This window comes from Callithrix jacchus, chromosome 1 (genome assembly GCF_049354715.1).
Source record: "Callithrix jacchus isolate 240 chromosome 1, calJac240_pri, whole genome shotgun sequence".
NCBI classification, from domain to species: Eukaryota; Metazoa; Chordata; class Mammalia; order Primates; family Cebidae; genus Callithrix; species Callithrix jacchus.
In genome coordinates, this window is record NC_133502.1 from 149,429,970 (window position 1) to 149,448,297 (window position 18,328).

Consider the following 18,328-nt stretch of genomic DNA (forward strand, 5'->3'; position numbering starts at 1 on the left):
AAACCAACAAAGATCAAAATAGACAAAGAAGGGCAGTACATAATGGTAAAAGGATCAATGCATCAAGAAGAGCTAATGATCCTAAATATATATGCATCCAATACAGGAGCACTCAGGTACATAAAGCAAATTCTTAATGACCTACAAAGAGACTTAGACTCCCACACAATAATAATGGGAGACTTTAACATTCCACTGTCAATATTAGATCGAGACAGAACATTAACAAGGATATCCAGGACTTGAACTCAGAACTGGACCAAGTGGACCTAATAGACATCTACAGAAATCTCCACCCCAAATCCCCAGAATATACATTCTTCTCAGAACTGCATTCACCTACTCTAAAATTGGCCACATAATTAGAAGTAAATCACTCCTCAGCAAATGCAAAAGAATGGAAATCATAACAGTCTTTCAGACCACAGGGCAATCAAATTAGAACTCAGAATTAAGAAACTAACTCAGACCTGCACAACTTCACAGAAACTGAACAACCTGCTCCTGAATGTCAACTGGATATACAATGAAATGAAGGCAGAAATAAAGATGTTCTTTGAAACCAACAAGAATGAAGACACAACATACCAGAATCTTTTGGACACATTTAAAGCAGTGAATAGAGGGAAGTTTACAGCAATAAATGCCCACCAAAGAAGCAAGGAAAGATCTAAAATTGACACCCTATTGTCAAAATTTAAAGAGTAGAGGAGCAAGATAAAAAAAAAAACTCAAAAGCTAGCAGAAGACAATAAATAACTGAGATCAGAACAGAACCAAAGGAGATAGAGACACAAAAGGCCCTTCAAAAAAAAAAAAAAATCAATAAATCCAGGAGCTGGTTTTTTGAAAAGATCAAAATAGACCACTATCCAGATTAATAAAAAAGAAAAGAGAGAAGAATCAAATAGATGCAATAAAAAATGAAAAAGGGGATATCACCACTGATTCCACAGAAATACAAACCACCATCAGAGATTACTACAAACAACTCTATGCACATAAACCGGTAAACCTCGAAGAAATGGATAAATTCCTGGACACTTGCATCCTCCCGATCCTAAACAAGGAAGAAGTTGAAACCTTGAACAGACCAATAGCAAGGGCTGAAATTGAGGCAGCAATTAATAGCCTACCAACCAAAAAAAGCCCAGGTCCAGATAGATTCACAGCAGAATTCTACTAGACATACAAAGAGAACCTGGTACCATTCCTTTTGAAACTGTTCTAAACAATCCAAAAAGAGGGAATCCTTCCCAAATCATTTTATGAGACCAACATCATCCTGATACCAAAACCCAGCACAGACTCAACACAGAAAGAAAACTTCAGGCCAATATCCATGATGAACATAGATGCAAAAATCTTCAATAAAATACTGGCAAACTGACTACAACAGCATATTTAAAAGCTTATCCATTACAATCAAGTAGGATTCATCCTGGGGATGCAAGGCTGGTTCAACATATGCAAGTCTATGAACATAATTCACCACATAAACAAATCCAAAGACAAAAACCACAATTATCTCAATAGATGCAAGAAGGCCTTCAACAAAATTCAACAGCCCTTTATTGCAAAAAACTATCAATAAACAGGTATTAAAGGAACATATCTCAAAATAATAAAAGCTATTTATGACAAACCTACAGCCAATATCATACTGAATGGGGAGAAACTGGAAGCATTCCCTTTGAAATCTGACACTAGACAAGGATGCCCTCTCACTACTCCTGTTCAATATAGTATTAGAAGTTCTAGCCAGAGCAATTAGGCAAGAAAAAGAAATAAAGGGTATTCAATTAGGAAAGGAGGAAGTCGAATTGTCTCTATTTGCAGAAGACATGATTGTATATTTAGAAGACCCTATCATCTCAGCCCAAAATATCTTTAAACTGATAAGCAACTTCAGCAAAGTCTCAGGATACAATATCAATATGTAAAAATCACAAGCATTTCTATACACCAATAGCAGACTAACAAAGAGCCAAATCATGAATGAACTCCCATTCACAATTGCTACGAAAAGAATAAAATACCTAGGAATACAACTAACAAAGGATGTAAATGACCTCTTCAAGGAGAACTACAAACCACTGCTCAAGGAAATAAGAGAGGACCCAAACAGATGGAGAAACATTCCATGATCATGTTTAGGAAGAATTAATATCATGAAAATGACAATACTGCCCAAAGTAATTTATAGATTCAGTGCTATCCCCATCAAGCTACCAATGACCTTCTTCACAGAACTGGGAAAAAAAAACCACCTTAAACGTCATATGGAACCAAAAGAGAGCCCACATAGCCAAAACAATCCTAAGCAAAAATAACAAAGCCAGAGGCACCATGCTACCTGATTTCAAACTATACTACAAGGCTACAGTAATCAAAACAGCATGGTACTGGTATGAAAACAGAGATATAGACCAATAGAATAGAACAGAGGCCTTGGAGGCAATGCCATACATCTACAACCATCTGGTCTTTGACAAACCTGACAAAAAACAAACAATGGGGAATGGATTCCCTGTTTAATAAATGGTGTTGGGAAAACTGGCTAGCAGTGTGTAGAAAGCAGAAACTGGACCCCTTCCTGACACCTTACACTAAAATTAACGCCAGATGAATTAAAGACATAAACATAATAACTAACATCATAAAAACCCGAGAAGAAAACCTAGGCAAAAGCATTCAGGGCATAGGCATAGGCAAGGACTTCTTATCTAAAACATCAAAAGCATTGGCAATAACAGCCAAAATAGATAAATGTTATATAATTAAACTTCAGAGCTTCTGTAGAGCAAAAGAAACAATCATTAGAGTGAACCGGCAACCAACAGAATGGGAAAACATTTTTGCAATCTAACCATCTGACCAAGGTCTAATATCCAGAATCTATTAAGAACTAAAACAGATTTACAAGAAAAAAACAAACCCACCCAAAAGTGGGAGAAGGATATGAACAGACACTTTTCAAAAGAAGACATATATGAAGCCAAGAAACATATGAAAAAATGCTCATCATCACTGATTATTAGAGAAATGCAAATCAAAACCACATTGAGATACCATCTTATGCCAATTAGAATGGCAATCATTAAAAAATCTGGAGACAACAGATGCTGGAGAGGATGTGGAGAAATAGTAACACTTTTACACTGCTGGTGGGAGTGTAAACTAGTTCAACCATTGTGGAGGACAGTGTGTCACTTCCTTAAGGACCTAGAAATAGAAATTCCATTTGACCCAGCAATCCCATTACTGGGTATACATTTGGGTATTTATATACCCAAAGGATTATAAATTGTTCTACTATAAAGATACAAGCACACATATGTTCACTGTGGCACTATTTACAATAGCAAAGACCTGGAACCAACCCAAATGCCCATTGACGATAGACTGGACAAGGAAAATGTGGCACATATAAACCATGGAATACTATGCAGCCATAAAAAAATGATTTCATGACCTTTGTAGGAACATGGATGAATCTGGAAACCATCATTCTCAGCAAACTGATACAAGAACAGAAAATCAAACACTGCATGTTCTCACTCATAGGAGAGTATTGAACATTGAGAACACAGGGACACAGGAGGGGAGCATCACACACTGGGGTCTGTTAGTGGAGGCCAAGGGAGGGACAATGAGGGGATGAGGTGGTTTGGGAGGGATAACATGGGGAGAAATGCCAGATGTAGGTGATGGGAGGATGGAGGCAGCAAACCACATTGCCATGTGTGTACCTATGCAACAATCCTGCATGATCTGCACATGTACCTCAGCTAAAGTACAATTTAAAAAAAAGCAAATGTACAAGCCAATATCTCTGATGGACATGGGTGCAAAAATCTTCAGTAGATATTAGCAAACAGAATTCAACAACACATTAAAAAGATTATTTATCATGGCCAAGTGGGATTTGTCCCAGGGATGCAAGGATGATTCAACATATGCAAATCAATCAATGTGATACATCATATCATCAGAATAATGAAAAAAATGATCACTTTCATTAATGCTGAAAAAGTATTTGCTAAAATTCAGCATCCCTTTATTAAAAAAAAAAACCCCTCATAAAACTGAGTATAGAAGAAACATACCTCAACACAGTAAAAGCCATGTAAAACAGACCCACAGCTAGTACTGAATGGGAAAAAACTGAAAACCTTTCCTCTAAGAGCTGGAACATGATAAGGAAGCCCATTTTCGCCACTGTTATTCAATATAAGCCTGGAAGTGCTAGCCAATCAGACAAAGAAACAATGACAGGAAGAAGTCAAATTATCCTTCCTTGCGACTATACGATCTTATATTTGGAAAAAGAAAGATTCCAAAAATCTATTAGAACTGATAAATTTAATAAAGTTGCAGGATACAAAATGTACAAACAAAAAATGGTATTATTTCTATATGCCAACAGTGAACAATTTGAAAAAGAAATCAAGAAAATAATCCCATTTATAATAGCTACAAATAAAATACCTAGGAGTAAACAATCAACTAAGTGAACAAGCTCTACGATGAAACTATTAAACACTGATGCAGGCCGGACGTGGTGGCTCAAGCCTGTAATCCCAGCACTTTGGGAGGCCGAGGCGGGTGGATCACGAGGTCAACAGATTGAGACCATCCTGGTCCACATGATGAAACCCCGTCTCTACTAAAAATACAAAAAATTAGCTGGGCATGGTGGTGCGCGCCCATAATCCCAGCTGCTCCGGAGGCTGAGGCAGGAGAATTGCCTGAAGCCAGGAGGCGGAGGTTGTGGTGAGCCGAGATTGTGCCATTGCACTCCAGTTTGGGTAACAAGAGCGAAACTCCATCTCAAAAAAACAAAACAAAACAAAACAAACCACTGATGCAAAAAAACCGAGGACACAAAAATAGAAAGATATTTCATGTTTGTGGATTAGAAGAATATTGTTAAAATGCCCATACTACCCAAAGTGATCCACAGATTCAGTGCAATTCCTATAAAAATACCAATGATGTTCTTCAAAAAATGAGGGAAAAAAATCTAACATTTATATGGCATCATAAAAGACCCAGAATAGTCAAAGCTATCTTAAGCAAAAATAACAGAACTTGAGGAATTATATTACCTGACTTCAAATTATACTGCTCAGCTATAGTAACCAATACAGCATGGTGTTGCCATGAAAACAGACATATACCAATGAAATAGAATAGAGAACCCAGAAATAAATCCATACATCTACAGTAAACTTATTTTTGTCAAACATGCCAAGAACATTCACTGGGGAAAGAATAGCATCTTCAATAAGTAGTTCCTGGACAACTGGATATCCATATGCAGAAGAATAAAATTATACCCCTACCTCTTGATTTTTAAATGGAGTAATGCTTTGAATCCAAGACTTCATATTATACAACTATTAGAAAACACTGGGGAAACTTTTTGGACATGTGTCTGGGCAAAGATATCTTGAGTAATACCCCACAAGCACAGGCGAACAAAGGATAAATGGACACATGAGATCACATCAAGTTAAAAAGCCTCTGCACAGCAGAAGAGAAAGTCAAAAAAGAGAAGAGACAATTCATAGAATGGGAGAAAATATCTGCAAACTATCCATATAACAGGGGATTAATAACCAGAATACACAGCTAAACAACTAAATAGGAAAAAGAAATACAATAATCTGATTAAGAAATCTGATCAAAGCATGGGCAGAATATCTGTATAGCCCATTTCTCAAAGATGACATACAAGTGGTAAACAGGTACATGCAAAAATGCTCAACACTATTGATTATCAAACAAATGAAACTGCAAGATATCATCTCATTCTGATAGAAAATCAGTAAGGAAACATCAGACTTAAACTGCATTCTAGAACAAATGTACCTAACAAGCCTATTTAAATATTTTATTAGCCAACAGCTGCAGAATACACATTCTACTCTAGTGCACATGGACCATTCTCTTGGGTAGATTGTATGTTAGGCCACAAGACAAATGTTAACAAGTTTAAGAAGATTACAATCAAATTAAGTATCATTTCTGACCACAATGGCATAAAGTTAAATAACAGGAGATAATTTAGAAAATTCATGAAGACATAGAAATGAAACAACATGCTCTTGAACAACCAATGAGTCAATGAAAAAATTACAAGACAAATTTAAATATTTTTTGAGAAAAATGATAATGGAAACAATACATCAGAATTTATGGGATACAGCAAAAGCAGTTATAAGTGAGAATTTTTTTACCAATAAATGTTCACATTATAAAAGAAGAGGGATCTCAAATAATGTTTCCTTTCTCATCTCTGGTTTTGAATCTTTGAATCTTCTCTTTTTTCTTAGTCTAAAGGTTTGTCAATTTAGTCTACATTTTCAAAAAATCAACTCTTCAAACAATCTAATGTTGAACCTTAGGGAACTAGATCATTCTGATGGAAAATCAATAAGGAAATACTAGCCTTAAACTACATTCCAGAACAAAAATAAGATAAAGCCTATAAACTTAGTAGAAAAATAAATAGAAGAAGAAAAAGTAGAGACTAGAAAAACAAAAGAGAAGAACAAAATGAAGAGTTGCTTTTTTGAAAATGTAGACTAAATTGACAAACCTTTAGACTAAGAAAAAAGAGAAGAGTCAAAGATTCAAAATCAGAAATGAGAAAGGAAACATTACAACAAATAGTACAGAAACAGGACCAGATTAGACTATTATGAACAATGATACACCAACAAATTGGATAACCTAGATGAAGCAGATAAGTTTCTGGTTACACACACCCTACCAAGATTGAATCATGAAGAAATAGAAATGTCAAACAAACTAATAAGAAGTTAGGAGATTAAATCAGTAATATACAATCTCCCAGTAAAGAAAAGCCCAGGAGCTGACAGTGAATTCTACCAAACATTTAAAGTAAAACTGATACCAAACCTTTTCTAACTCTCTCCAAGAAAAGTTGAAAGGGAAGGACTACTTCCACATCCATTTCACAAAACCAGCATTCCCCTAATACCAAAGCCAGAGAAGGACACAACAACAACAACAACAACAATAATAATAATACAGGTCAACATTCCTGATGAACATAAATACAAAAATCCTTGAAAAACCCTAACAAACCAAACTTAACAGCATTTTTAACAAGACCATTTACCATGAGCATGTGGGATTCATCTTAATGATGCAAGGATGGTTCAACATACACAAATCAATAAATGTAGTACATCACTTTAAAAGAATGAGGAACAAAAACCATATAATTATTTCAACAAATGCCAAAAAAAGCATTTGACAAAATTCAATATTCTTTCATTATTAAAAATATCCTCAACAAATTAGGTATAAAGAAATGTAACTCAATACAATAAAGGTCATATGTGGTAAACCCATGGCTAAACTCATATTCAATGAGGAAAAGTTGAAAGTTTTTTTCTCTAAGATGTAGAGTAAGACAAGGGTTACTCTGACCACTTCTATTCAACATAGTACTAAAAGTCCTAGCCAGAGCAATTTGTCAAGAGAAAGAAAGAAAACACATTCAAATTGGAAGCAAAAACTTTAAATTGTCCTTGTTCACATATGACATATTATATATAGAAAACTGAAGATTCTACTGAAAAAAAAAAACTGTTAGAATAAACTAGTTTGGTAAAGTTGCAGGATATAAAACAAAATACAAAAATAAGTAGCATTTGTATATATTAACTGCAAGCTATCTGAAAAAATTTAAATAATAATCCTATTTATAATAGCTACAAAAAAAGGAATAAATTTATATAAAGAGATGAAAAGTCTCTACAATGAAAACTATAAAATATTGATGAAAGAAATTGAAGGAGATAAAAAAATGGAAAGATATTCTATGTTCATGGATTGGAAGAATGAATACTATTAAAATGTTTAATACTACCAGAAGCAATCTACAGATTCAACTAAATTGCTACCAAAATATCAATGACATACTTTTTTTATAGTGATAGGATCTCACTATGTTGATCAGACTAATCTTGAACTCCTGGCCTCAAGTAATCCTCCCATCTCAGTCTCCCAAAGTGTTAGGATCACAGGCATGAGCCACCACACTCAGCTATCAATGACATTTTTCACAGGATAGGAAAAACAATCCTAAAAGTCATATGGAAACAAAAAAAGACCTAGAATAGCCAAAGCAATCCTGAGCAAAAGAAAATCTGGAGACATTACACCACCTGACTTCAAAATATACTACAAGGCTATAGTCACCAAAACAACATGGTACTGGTATATAAAGAAAGACCAATGGAATAGAAGAGAACCCAGAAATAAATCCACATATTTATAGCCAACTGATTTTCAACGAAGGTCTCAAGCACACATATTGGGGAAAGAACAGTCCATTAATAAATTGTGTTAGGAAAACCGGCTATCCACATGCAGAAAAGTAAAATTAAGCCTTTATTTCACACCATATACAAAAATCAACTCAAAATGGATTCAATACTTAATTGTAATACCTAAAACTATGAGGTCTTACATAGGAGAAAAACTTCATGACGTGCGTCTGGGCAATAATTTTCTGAATATGACCCCAAAAGCACAGGCAACAAAAGTAAAAATAGACAAATGGGATTACATCAAACTAAAATGCTTCTGCACAGTGAAGAAAATAATCAACAAAGTGAAGAGACAGCCTACAGAATAAGAAAATGTATTTGTAAACCATATGTCTAATAAGGGTTAATATCTAAAATATAAGGAATTCCAACAACTCAATAGCAAGACAGCAAATATCCCAATTTAAAAATGAAGTAAAGGCCTAAATAGACAAAAAGAGGACAAATGGCCAACAAATATATGAAAAAAATGCTCAATATCACTAATCATCAGAGACATGCAAATTAAAACCACACTGAGATAAAATTGCACCCCTGTTAGAATAGCTATTATCAAAAGATGAAAGAAGTATTGGTGACAATATGGAAAAAAGGGAACCCTTGCACATTGCTGGTGGAAATGTAAATTAGTATAGCTATTATAGGAATCCATATGGAGGTTTCTCAAAAAGTTAAAAATAGAATTACCATATGATCTAGTAGCAGTATATATACCACTACTGGGTGGGGGTGTGTGTGTGTGTGTGTGTGTGTGTGTGTATATATAAATTAAATAAGTATATCAAAGAGAGATCTGCACTGCTATATTCATTGCAGCATTATTCCCAGTAGCCAAGATATGGAATCTGCCTGTGTCCAGCAGTGAATGGATGATTTTAAAAAGTGATATATATACACACTGTAAAATACATTTCAGCCATTAAAAAGGAAATTCTGTCATTTGTGACAAAATGGATACACCTGGAGGACATTATGTTAAGTGAAATAATCCAGGCACAGAAAGACAAATACTGCATGATCTCACTTATATGTGGAATCTACAAAAGTTGATCTCATAGGAGGAATAATTTCCAAGAGATCTATTACATAATACTGTGACTATAATTAATAAAACATATTCTTGAAAAATGCTGAGTGAATATTGTTTGCACTACAAAAATAATAACTATGGAAGGTAATGCATATGTTAATTAGCTAGATTTATTCATATCACAGTGTACATACACTTTAATGCATCAAGTTTACTCAATAAATACCTACAATTTTATCTATTGAATTTTAAAACATAAAATTTATGAAGAAACACAGCCTAAAAGATAATATGCCAAACTGACCCACTGTGTTTCAGGGTTATTTTGTTTATATTTGGGTTTCCATATTCAGAAGATAACTTTATCAAGATAGAACAGTTATCTTCATTATTTAAAGTATAGACACTGTTATCTAAAGGTCATGTGTCCTTTGGGATTATGGAAAAATGCACCAATGGAATCCATTTGCATTGCCAATCCAGTTTGGCTTTGATCATTTCTCACTGGACCATTTTTCATTTGCTATGGGTGCTATGGTGCTTGTTATCCAACAATCAGAAAGACCAAAATTAGGCAATTCTGAATACATGGAGAGCCCCATATGACCCAGATGCTCTCAGCAGAGTAATAGATTGAGGCAGAATGATGTGGCAAAGGTACAGATGGAGGACTCCCGCCATTGCCAAAACCAGAGTCACAAGTCTGCCATGGTGAGCACACCAACATCCAATGTGGGCTGAAGGCTTGGCATAAAGAAGAAAGACCCCTTAGCTTCTTGGCTTCTTTCTCTTCGAGCAGAATTGGGCTCTGTATGAGACCATGGGACCCAGTGAATGAACCATCATATGTTTCAGCAAAACACAGGAAAATGAACATCTCCGAAACCTACTCATTTGCATGTGAGAATTGAATTGCTTCATAAGCACATTTTATGTTCATCACACTTTTAGCTGAAAGCCAGGAATATCGTATTATATTTTAATTATAAAATTACCCACTTCTTCCCTCCCTATATTTCTTATGCAAACATTCGTTATCACTTAATATAATCCAGGCATTACGCCAATAACTACACTAGTATATACCCTTGCTCTGCTTTTTCTTTTACGCTCCATACATTATTTGCTATTTGACTGTTGTTGGCTGACAGTAATAATCCTTATACCACTTCTCACTTTTGACACGACAGTCTTAGGACATTTTACTCATGAACTTGAGACCCAACTCTTTTGCATAAGTTCTGTTTAGCCTGTTGTACTTTGGTGTGCTTTTGTTTAGATCTGTGTGTGTACACACTTATGTGTTTTAATGAAGATAGGTTGTGTGTAAATTTTGTCCCTATCTTGTTTTTTGGCCCCTGTGTAAGTATTGAAAAGTATCAATGAATGGAGAATTTCTAGAATTTGTACTTCTTTTCTGTAGAGTAATAAATGGGCTTCTGAAATCACTGAAACAAGCAATGCTTTTTTCTTATTATCTCATGTGTTTGTCTCTCTCCCATCTTCTTGGTTTATTTTTTAATCATGTGTGATTTCATGACATTTTCAAAGGGTGGAAAAAGGTCTTTCCTACTCTTTTACACAGTCAACACATCACTTCTAACCCAGACGTTGATATAGTTCCCTCACACACAAAGCAGTTCTCCAACTGGTGTCCTTTAATTCAACTCAGTCCTGACACTATCTACCTGGAATTGGTGTCAGATTCTATAGATTGAGGATTTGGCCTTACAAGACTGCCTCTAATTCTAATGCCATTTGCAAGTAATGATCTGTCACCTATAGTTCTGACCAACCAGCTATAAACTGGGGTTCCCACAACCCCCTCCACTGGTTCCATTAATTTGCAAAACAACTCACAGAACTCAGGAAAACACTTTCCTAACACTTACCCATTTATGATAAAGGATGTTACAAGGGACACAGATGAACTGCCATATGGAAGAGATGGAGAGAGCAAAGTATGTGGGAAGGGGCATGAAGCATCCATGGCCTCTCAGGGCTCACCACCCTGTGAGTACCTCCCTACGTTTGTCAGTGCAGAACTTTCCTGAACCCAGTCCATCTGGGGTTTTAATGGAGGCTTCATTATGTAAACACATTAATGAAATCACTGGCTACTGGTTATTGACTCAGCCTTGAACCCCCTCTGTTCTCCCCAGAGTTGAGAGTGGGGCTGAAAGTTCCAGTCCTGTAATCACATGGTTGGTTCTCCTGGCAACCAGCCCCACCCTTAGGCTACCCAGAACTCACCACTTGTCTCATTAGAACAAAAGATGCTCCAATCACAGAGGAAATTACAAAGACCTTAGGAACTCTGTCTCAGGGACTGGGGACAGAAACCTATATGTATACGCTTCTTATACCACATTATGATTTGTCTGTATTTCCCTACTATGTATCTGTTCATGTCTGTGTCTCCAGCACTGTTACAATGCCAGGCACAGAGTGGGTGTTCCTCTCCCCCAAATTGTTGAACACTAACTGAATAAATAAGTAAATTTAGTATACAAGAGTTTATATTTATTCTGATTTTTATTTATTCTTAAGCAATACAGCAAGAATTCTGTGATTTCTGCGCATACTGCAATTTTCCTCAAGTGTTCATCTTCAGGACAATTAAAGTTGGAATGTTCTATCCAAAAGTAAATCCTTTAAGGATTCAGTATGGTATTTATTCAACAAGTATTTCACTTCCAAGATTAGGCTATAGAAAATAACAAAAACAGTTACTGCCCTTACTATATACCAGGTTCTGTTCTAGGCATTATACAAGGAAGGACAAAAGTTCTGCCCTTGAAGACATCACAGAGAAATGGAGAGACATATCAACAACAATCCCATTCACTGGGTAGACGTTGGGCTAGCCATCTGTATAGTGCACTACAGTAGTGACAGGACAGCCTCTTAATTTTCCTACAGGGCCTGACCAAAGCTTCCCCACTAAGGCAATCACATTTTCATTAGGTCTGAAAAGTAATAGAAATCATTTGTTCTTCTTTTAAGTCTGCTTCATTAAACCTATCATCTAAAGGACCTTCATTAACTTGATACACATTTCATTCAATATTGAGTACTGTGTAACTTTACACTGGTATTGGCTTAGGGTACAAACAAGAGTAAGACAAGTAGGACATCCCATAACCAAATAATAATATGTAATTTGTGATAAGAGCTAGAAACAAGAAACACAAGGTAAGAAATTGATGTATAATTAGAATACCTAATCTAGTCTGCAAAACCCGGGAAATCTCCCTCAAGGAAATACTACTTCCTTTATCCAATCATGTGTGAATTTATCCCCATCTGTTCACTGAGATGAAAAATGGTAGTGTAGTACCATCACATATATTAGGGACAAACAAAGCCCTTGGCACCTTATTTTGGCAGAGATAGGTCTTATGTGAAAAGAGAGAGGGCTGAGTTCCAGAAGCTATTCAAATATGTTTATATGGTGGAGCATCAATGCATTGTTAATTCCAAGGAATATTAGGCACAGAATATTTCTAACTCTGTACAAGCATAGACACCTTTTCCCAAGATGATCCATGCTGGATCATTGTTTGCCTGTATGACTCAATTCTATTTTTCCCACCTTCTTTCCACCCCAGTTCTTACTTGTTTGGCTCCCTCTGTATCAGTGCCAAGCCATTATCCCACCTGCAACCCACCTAGGCCTTGCTTCTGTCTTGTACCTCACTGGCCCTTCCTTGTGGATGTCTCTCTGATTCAACCAATAACACCATGGTACCATGTGTTATTCAACACATCTGTCCTATCTCTGCTGAGGCTGAGGCTGGTGCTGAACGCCAAGGACGTCTTGTGACGTTTAGAGTGTGGCAGAGCTGTAAAGCAAGATCTTCACATCTAAAAGCTAAAGACCATTTTGTTCAGTTAAAAAAAAATTGGCCAAAATGTAGTCATAGTAAATTTATAGCTAGACTAAATATAATTACTAAAGTTTTAAAAACACCATTCTATCAAAATAAAGTAGCTTATGACTGTTACAATAATCTTAGCCTGTATATTGAGTGACTTTTCATTTTTCATTGGTTTTTCTGTTTTTTCTTTCTCCCTTCCCCATTTGTTCTCTAATGTCAATTTAAACCAGCACTGTCCATTTCAAGGTGACATCATCCAGATTTAGGACATCTCCAGGGAAGTTGGTCATGAATTAAAGAGAACTCCCAAAGCCTCGCTGAGCTACTAAGATGCCAAGGGCCTTGTTGCCTGTAAGAGCAAGAATCTTTTAAGCCACATAAAATGTTGTCTACTTTTCTTCCCTTTTAAATAAAATTCAAATTAAAGTTCTTTTTAAAAAAGAGAAGGACCCAATCACATTTCAGATTCTAGGCAAGGGTAGGAGCAAAAATACAAAAATTAATGGCCCTCAACTGGAGGAACTCAATGTTTTTAAGATAGACTGAGATTTTCCATGTCCTGGGATAAGAACCATGATAGATGTCTGGATCAAGGCAGAGGCAGCAAAAGGCCCTCCTGTAAATAAAGATGGCATCTTTTACATATATAACAAGCAGCAGAGTCTTCTAGCCATGAGATCCATTTGGCATTAGGGATGAAAACTGACTTTCCTAGAGGAGAGAAATCTCCTTCTACCCAGGAGCCTTGGCTTCTTAGCACTTTGTCCTTGGAATGTGTATAAAACCTAATCTGATTTTATAAAATCTTTGAATGTGTTCTTCAGTAGATTATATACTCATGGAGGTTATAAGTCTTTTATTCATCTTGGAATCTGCCTCCCCAGTGATATTACAAAGTGCTTTGTAATAATAGGAGTAATAATGATGACGACAATGTTAATGCAGTTGTAATTGTTTTCACAACTTTACACTCTTACATAATGTAGTACATAGTATAGTGCTGTTCTAAGCAATTAATGCACGTGCATATATAAGTGTATATATTTGTTAAACCTGTAAATAGACACTGTTATCCTGTTTATACAGATAACAAAACTGAGGCATAGAAAGGTTAATTTGTTCAAGGTCGTCAGAAGTAATAAATCACAAATCCCAGCTTGGAGGCCAAGAAACCCTGGCCTCAGAGTTCTTCCTCTTAACCACTGTACTTGTCCATAGTAATGACTTAATAAAAATGTTTCTTAAATTTTTACTTAATATTGAGGACAGAGAAAACAAAGCATGTTAAATTCAGTATGTTCTAAATGCTCACTGTTTCATATGCTCTTAAAGTTTGAGGTAGAACAGTGTAGTCGAAAGAGAACTATAGGCCACATTCTAGAGATATTATCTGACTTTGTGTGTCCAAGTTCCTGAAACCCATTAAGGAAGGAACAACATGACAAGTGATTCCAGTTTTGAAATTTTATGCTTTTTAATTTCTGTTACCCATGTGCTTTTTGTTATGCCATCATCTTTATCCATTTAAACAGTTATTCCAGCATGACAGAAAAAACATAAGGTATGGGAATTAAAACACTGATAAATTTTCTCTAAAATCACAGGTCATCTGTGAGATCATGTTCTTCTGGGGAAATGTTAAAATTAGGGTTAGGAAAATCAAAATGGCATATGAATAGTGGGTATCCAGTTGAGGTGTATACTAATTCCAGTGCCCCCATGCGCCATTCATATGCTTAGAGGATAAATTACCTAAGCTTGCTGAACTTTCACTCCTCAACAGTAAAGCTAGGATAATTATGCTTACAGGAGAGATCTTGTGAGCATGAAAATACTATACTGAAGTGCCTAACGCCAGGTATTCAATAGATGACAATAATTAACCTTTTACTCTTCCTTGAGGAGTCCCAGGTTTCAGTTGTGGCAGTGCCAGTGTTCACAAAACTTGTCCCCTGCCAATTTCTTGTTTTAAATGGGAATACAATGTGCTGGGTGCTATAGGGTAATAAAGAATTACTAAGATGTAGTCCTTGCTATTAGGGGACTTCAAATCTACATGAGGGCATTATGATTTAAAGGACAACACATATTTATTAGTTTGAGTTAACAAGAGAAAGATATGTAGTATAATAAAGAAGGGATAGTCAACCAGTTCAGGGTAGGAGAAATATATCTGAGGCAAATATGATCAAATAAGAATTTAGAATGTAAATAATCATAATGCCACATAATAAAGTAATGCAGTTAAGTAAAGTCCTCACTTAATGTTGTGGATAGGTTATTTGGAAACTGAAAGTTGAAGCAAAACAACATGCTGTATAACAAAACCAATTGTACCATAGACTAATTGATATAAACAAGAGTTAAATTCTTACAGCATACAGTATGTCATTTCACTTCTAGTTCCAGTTTTCAAGAACCTACTGATGTTAAGTGAGATCTTACTGTAACCTCTGTGATGTGTGTATATGACGCCTTCTTGGGCACACTGGCTGTCTGAATCATTCCTCATCATTGCAACTCACAAAGAAAGTTAAAAAAGAATTCAATACCAGCGTGAACCTTGTCATAAATTCTGCTACAATTTATTATTTCAATTTGTTTCCATGTGACCTTAGAATTTAACATTATAAACTAAAACTCTATCTGAAATGATTATCACTTTCTCTAATTCTTTTGAAGTATTAAATGCAAACTACTATCTAATTCATCATCTCTCCAATGTATCTTTTAAAAGGATTGTGGGTCCTCAACAGTTTTATTTTTTTTTAAAGTTATGGGCCCCTCTTATCAAACAGATCTCCAACTTGATGTTTCTTAAAAATTCCTTCCCTAGATTTTTATTGGTGAGATATCCATGTATTTCATAAAATCAACAAGAGAATCCCTGATTGCTCAGGAGAAAACAATTCTGACCGGAGAATGCTGTTACCTGAACCCCTTACTTCGAAGGATTATAAGATTCACAGGTGAGTACAAGACCTTTTTGAACTAAGCTCTCACACATAGGTAAAATTACTAAAGCCAAACACTTGATAAAATAAACTATGTAAGTATCAACATTAAAAGCAAGGGCTGCTTTTGGAATTTGCTATGAAGTGCAGAAATTGAGACCGATCCTACTGCCACATCAAATTTTTGACCCTTGAAGTGGTACTTCTTTAATTGTCTTATGAATGATTTCAACTGATTGTCCCCCCACACGTCAGTTATCCAAGATTTCCCTGGACATAGGTTTTAATATTGGCTGAATATTGCTATATACCTTTTAGCAGAGTCAGGCAAAAGGTTTGGTGTGGGGTCAGCAGGGGACACCAATAAAATAAATTTAGAAATAATCAAACTTCCTGACAGAGATTTCTAGTCCAGTAATTTTTTTATGCAGGGAATTTAACAAAGAATTGGAAATCGTATTCATCAGATTCTTGAAAATAATACCTTTCCAAAGTTGGAAAACAAATACTTTTATTAGTGTTCATGACAGGGAATAATGAAGGCATATTGTACATTCCTCCTCCTGGGACTTTTATGAAAACTCCTGAGGTGCTAGTGATTAATGATTCGAGATAGGGGAATAAATGTGTATGGGTACAGGTAGCAGTAGTGATCTTACAAAGCTCGTACACATTAAGTACTCCATAAATGATAACTGTTATGGTGTTCTAATAAGATCATACAAATACCTACTGACCAGATTTTTAAGGGAGCCATGATACCCTAAAAATCTCAGCCTCCCAAACTGCTGGGATTACATGCATGAGCATGATACCATTTAGAACAAGAGAACTGACAACTGAGAAAGTGAGGGTCAGAATATAGCATGCTCTTAACAAGCCTTTTGGTAATCCCTAATCTTTTTTTCCTGTTGTAGGAAAGGTTTGAATTTCTTCAACCTATAAGCAAATGATCACATCAAAATCAAATATGCAATAACTTATCTGGTTGGAGTCGATATGAAAGAAATGGTGCAGTGGGAAACCTAAGAAAATCTAATTTAAAAGAAGTGACTCTTAGTATTAAAATTGTCTCAGGCATTTGATGGTACTTGCAGAATAGAAGTTTTTGCAGATGATGGAAGTTTGCAATTGGCTTATCAGGTATACCCTGATCGATATGATGCCACTACTGTTTAGTTCACTCATTCCAAACAGTGGTTCCTTCCAAAGATGTCCAGAGTTCGATCACTTCTCAGAGGGGCAAGATAAGAGATCATCAAAGGGAAATGAGGAGAGAATATTTATTATGCAGAACTAGACATTTCACATAAGTTGTTTCATTTAATATACCCAAAACTCTGTAAGGTATTTTATGTTTTAGAAAAAGTATTGCTCTGTCCTCAGGCTGGAGTGCAGTGGCACAGTCTCAGCTCACTGCAACTTCTGTCTACCAGGTTCAAGCAATTCTTTCTCAACCTTCTGAGTAGCTGGGATTACAGATGCCTGCCACAAGGCCAGCTAATTTTTCTATTTTTAGTAGAGAACGTGTCAACCATGATGACCAGGCTAGTCTTGAACTCCTGACTTCAGGTGATCCACCTGTCTCAGCCTCCCAAACTGCTGGGATTACATGCATGAGCCACTGTGCCCAGCCCCAGAAGGTATTTTATAGTCCTACTTGTACATATGAAGAATCTTGACAGGAAATGGGGTAAAGTAACTTTTCCAAAGTAATGCATGCACACATGTACATAATTTGATTCAGGCAAGAATTTATGACTGCTGTCTAATCTGCTTCCTGTACATGTAATTAAAGCAAGTTATCTAAAGTAGAGATTTATTACAATTAAATTGGAATACCTTTAACAGTCACTGTTATTTCCCTAGGCAAACAAAAATTATGCCCTTTGAGACCCATACACCTGGAGTAGGGTCCAAGGAATAGAAATTTTGACTGGCACTTGTCATTTATATAGACCTGTATGTATTGATAGCACAAGTCTATCATCCAAGAACTAGTCCTCCAGATTGTCTGTTGTGTCTGAAACTCCCACTTGAGACACTGCATTGGAGTGAGGCATGGTTCAGGAAGACCACTGTTAACGTAGA

General features: G+C 35.9%; 1 protein-coding gene across 3 annotated transcripts in view; it reads left to right on the forward strand.

Annotated features, from left to right (window-relative positions):
- PLPPR1 (phospholipid phosphatase related 1) overlaps positions 1–18,328 on the forward strand; it is a 359,335-nt gene that overhangs the window by 307,559 nt on the left and 33,448 nt on the right. For all 3 annotated transcript variants that reach the window (XM_035253096.3, XM_009000342.5, XM_054258389.2), the window contains exon 4: positions 16,120–16,252. In XM_035253096.3, coding sequence (XP_035108987.1) covers positions 16,120–16,252 — 133 coding nt within the window. The remainder of the gene's footprint in view (positions 1–16,119; positions 16,253–18,328) is intronic.